At 43.1% G+C, this 2,293-nt stretch overlaps 1 protein-coding gene across 1 annotated transcript; it reads left to right on the top strand.

The window, feature by feature from the left end:
* Positions 1-214: 214 nt before the first annotated feature.
* On the top strand, positions 215-1,570 carry LOC120251947 (VQ motif-containing protein 4). Its single transcript, XM_039260599.1, has one exon. It carries the CDS (start codon positions 440-442, stop codon positions 1,139-1,141), a length of 702 nt encoding a protein of 233 aa, XP_039116533.1. The 5' UTR covers positions 215-439; the 3' UTR covers positions 1,142-1,570.
* Positions 1,571-2,293: the final 723 nt, after the last annotated feature.

Raw genomic sequence — 2,293 nt, 5'->3', positions numbered from 1 at the left:
ACTCACACATAAAAAGCTCTCTCTGTTAAGTCAATGCTCCCTCCCTTCTAGTTTCCCCTTCTTTTGAATTGCCCCTTGGGCCCCACACCCTTGGAAATAAACCAACCCCAAATTTTTAATTTTAAATATTAATTTAATTTAATTTAATTTAATTTAATAAAATAAAATAAAATTTTCCCCTCCAACTCTTCCTCCCATTCAGCTTCCTTCCAAAGTATACCAATAAAACTAACCAACAAAGCTACCAAAGCTAAAGCTAAGCCCAGCTAACAAATAACAACAATACCCTTCTCCTTCTCCTTCTCCTTCTCCTTCTCCTTCTTTGCTTCTACACTCCATCATCTCTTCTCTTTCAGTTCACTTCTTCTTCTTGTTGCTCTCTATCCAAACTGGGACATCTCTGAGCTTAAAAAGCTTCGATTTTTAAGCTTCTCCAACAATGGAAACCCACCCAAATCTCCAGGACCGGGAGATCCCTTCCCCAAACTCCAGCAGTGGTAGCAGCTCCAACAACCACCGTAGCCCTGTCCCAGCTCCGGCCACTCCTCCGACACCTCCTCCCAAACCTCCGACCCCAAGATCCGTCGACGCTAACCCTTATCCGACCACCTTCGTCCAAGCTGACACCTCCTCCTTCAAACACGTCGTCCAGATGCTCACCGGCTCCGCCGAAACAGCCGCGAAGCACGCCGTTTCCAACCCCAAGACCTCTACCCCTCCTCCCCCTTCCCCGTCCCCTGCCACCAAACCTCCTGGCCCTAAAAAACCTGCTTTTAAGCTCTACGAACGCCGCAGCAGCATGAAGAATCTCAAGATGATCAGCCCTCTTGGCCCTGCCTTCCTTCATCCCGGCCCTGTCTCTCCCATCACCGCCTTCTCTCCTCGCAAGCAGCCTGAGATCCTCTCCCCCAGCATGCTTGACTTCCCTTCTTTGGTTCTCTCCCCTGTCACTCCTTTGATCCCTGATCCATTCAATCGCTCCCCTGCTCCTAGCTCGGCCTCCTCCCTCTCCGCCGAGGACCGCGCCATCGCCGAGAAGGGCTTTTATCTCCATCCCTCCCCTCGTAGCACTCCCAGAGACGGCGAGCCTCCCCGGCTTCTCCCTCTTTTCCCTGTAACCTCTCCACGAGTTTCCCAGTGAGCGCCGCCGTCTGTTGCTGCTGTTGCTGTTCTTTTCTATTCAGGATATTTTCTAGTTCTTCTCTTTTTTTTCCCTTTTTTTGTTGAAGAGAAAAGAGAAAGAGAGAGACAAAGAGAAAGAGAGAGAGACAGAGAGAAAGAGAAAAAGAGAAAAAGAGAGACAAAGAGTTTTATGATGGAGGAGCTCTGAGTTCTCTATTATTGCATTTCAAGGTTTCAAGATCTCTTCTTTTGCTTCAATTGTACAATTTTTAATCCCTGTATCTGTGATGCAAAGCAACCAGCTTGAGATCATTCATGGGATCTCCAAAGGTGTGCACTTTCTTCTTCTTCTTCACATCTTCATCATGTTTTTCAATGAATTTTCTCTATGAGAAAGAAATATTGAATGAATGAATGAAGGAAAGCTCTGTGCTTTCAATTTCCATAATTGATAATTCAGTAAATTTCTGATGTTATTGCCAAATGCTGTTCCATTTGATATCTGAGTAGATTAGCACTACAAGTTACTAGAATTTTTTAAAAAAGTGGGTCTTTAGTGTTTTCTCTTTAATTTTTTTCTCCTGTTGATGCCTGCCATCTTTGAATCTTTGCCATTCTGTCAAATTGTGCTGCCACTGATCATTTTTGGTTGTGTGCCATTGTCCATGATGATGAGACCAAGGAATAAAAGTCTTTGCCTTCAAAACTTTGTATTACCACCAAACAAACCAAAGTTTTAGTAAAATATTACAAGCGAAACACCCAGAGCCAGCCTGTCCACACTCTCACTTGGTCAAGAGAAACATGAGAATCTATGACCATTTTTCAGTCTCTCATTTACTCTATATCATATAAATATATATATATATATAATAATGATTTACTGTTCACCTTCCAGAATTTCACTTTTATTAAATTTTTTTTCCCAAGTTCACAAAGGCTTTCTTTCTTTGCTGGAGAGTTGAAGAAGAAAAAAAGTTTATGATTGTTGAGATGGGGCCATGAATTCCATATGCAGACATAGAGAATAATTAGATTCGGGTCAATTAAGGCTGCAGTCAAGCCAAAATGGGGCCATTGATTGGACTAAGAGATGATCAGTGCATGACTTGCTCTCCTTTTGCTTCTTTGCTTTTACACACACACACACACACACACACACACACATTCA

Source organism: Dioscorea cayenensis, chromosome 20 (genome assembly GCF_009730915.1).
Source record: "Dioscorea cayenensis subsp. rotundata cultivar TDr96_F1 chromosome 20, TDr96_F1_v2_PseudoChromosome.rev07_lg8_w22 25.fasta, whole genome shotgun sequence".
Classification (NCBI taxonomy): domain Eukaryota; kingdom Viridiplantae; phylum Streptophyta; class Magnoliopsida; order Dioscoreales; family Dioscoreaceae; genus Dioscorea; species Dioscorea cayenensis.
The sequence above is the reverse complement of the archived record's forward strand: the minus strand, read 5'-3'. Positions and strand labels throughout refer to the sequence as shown.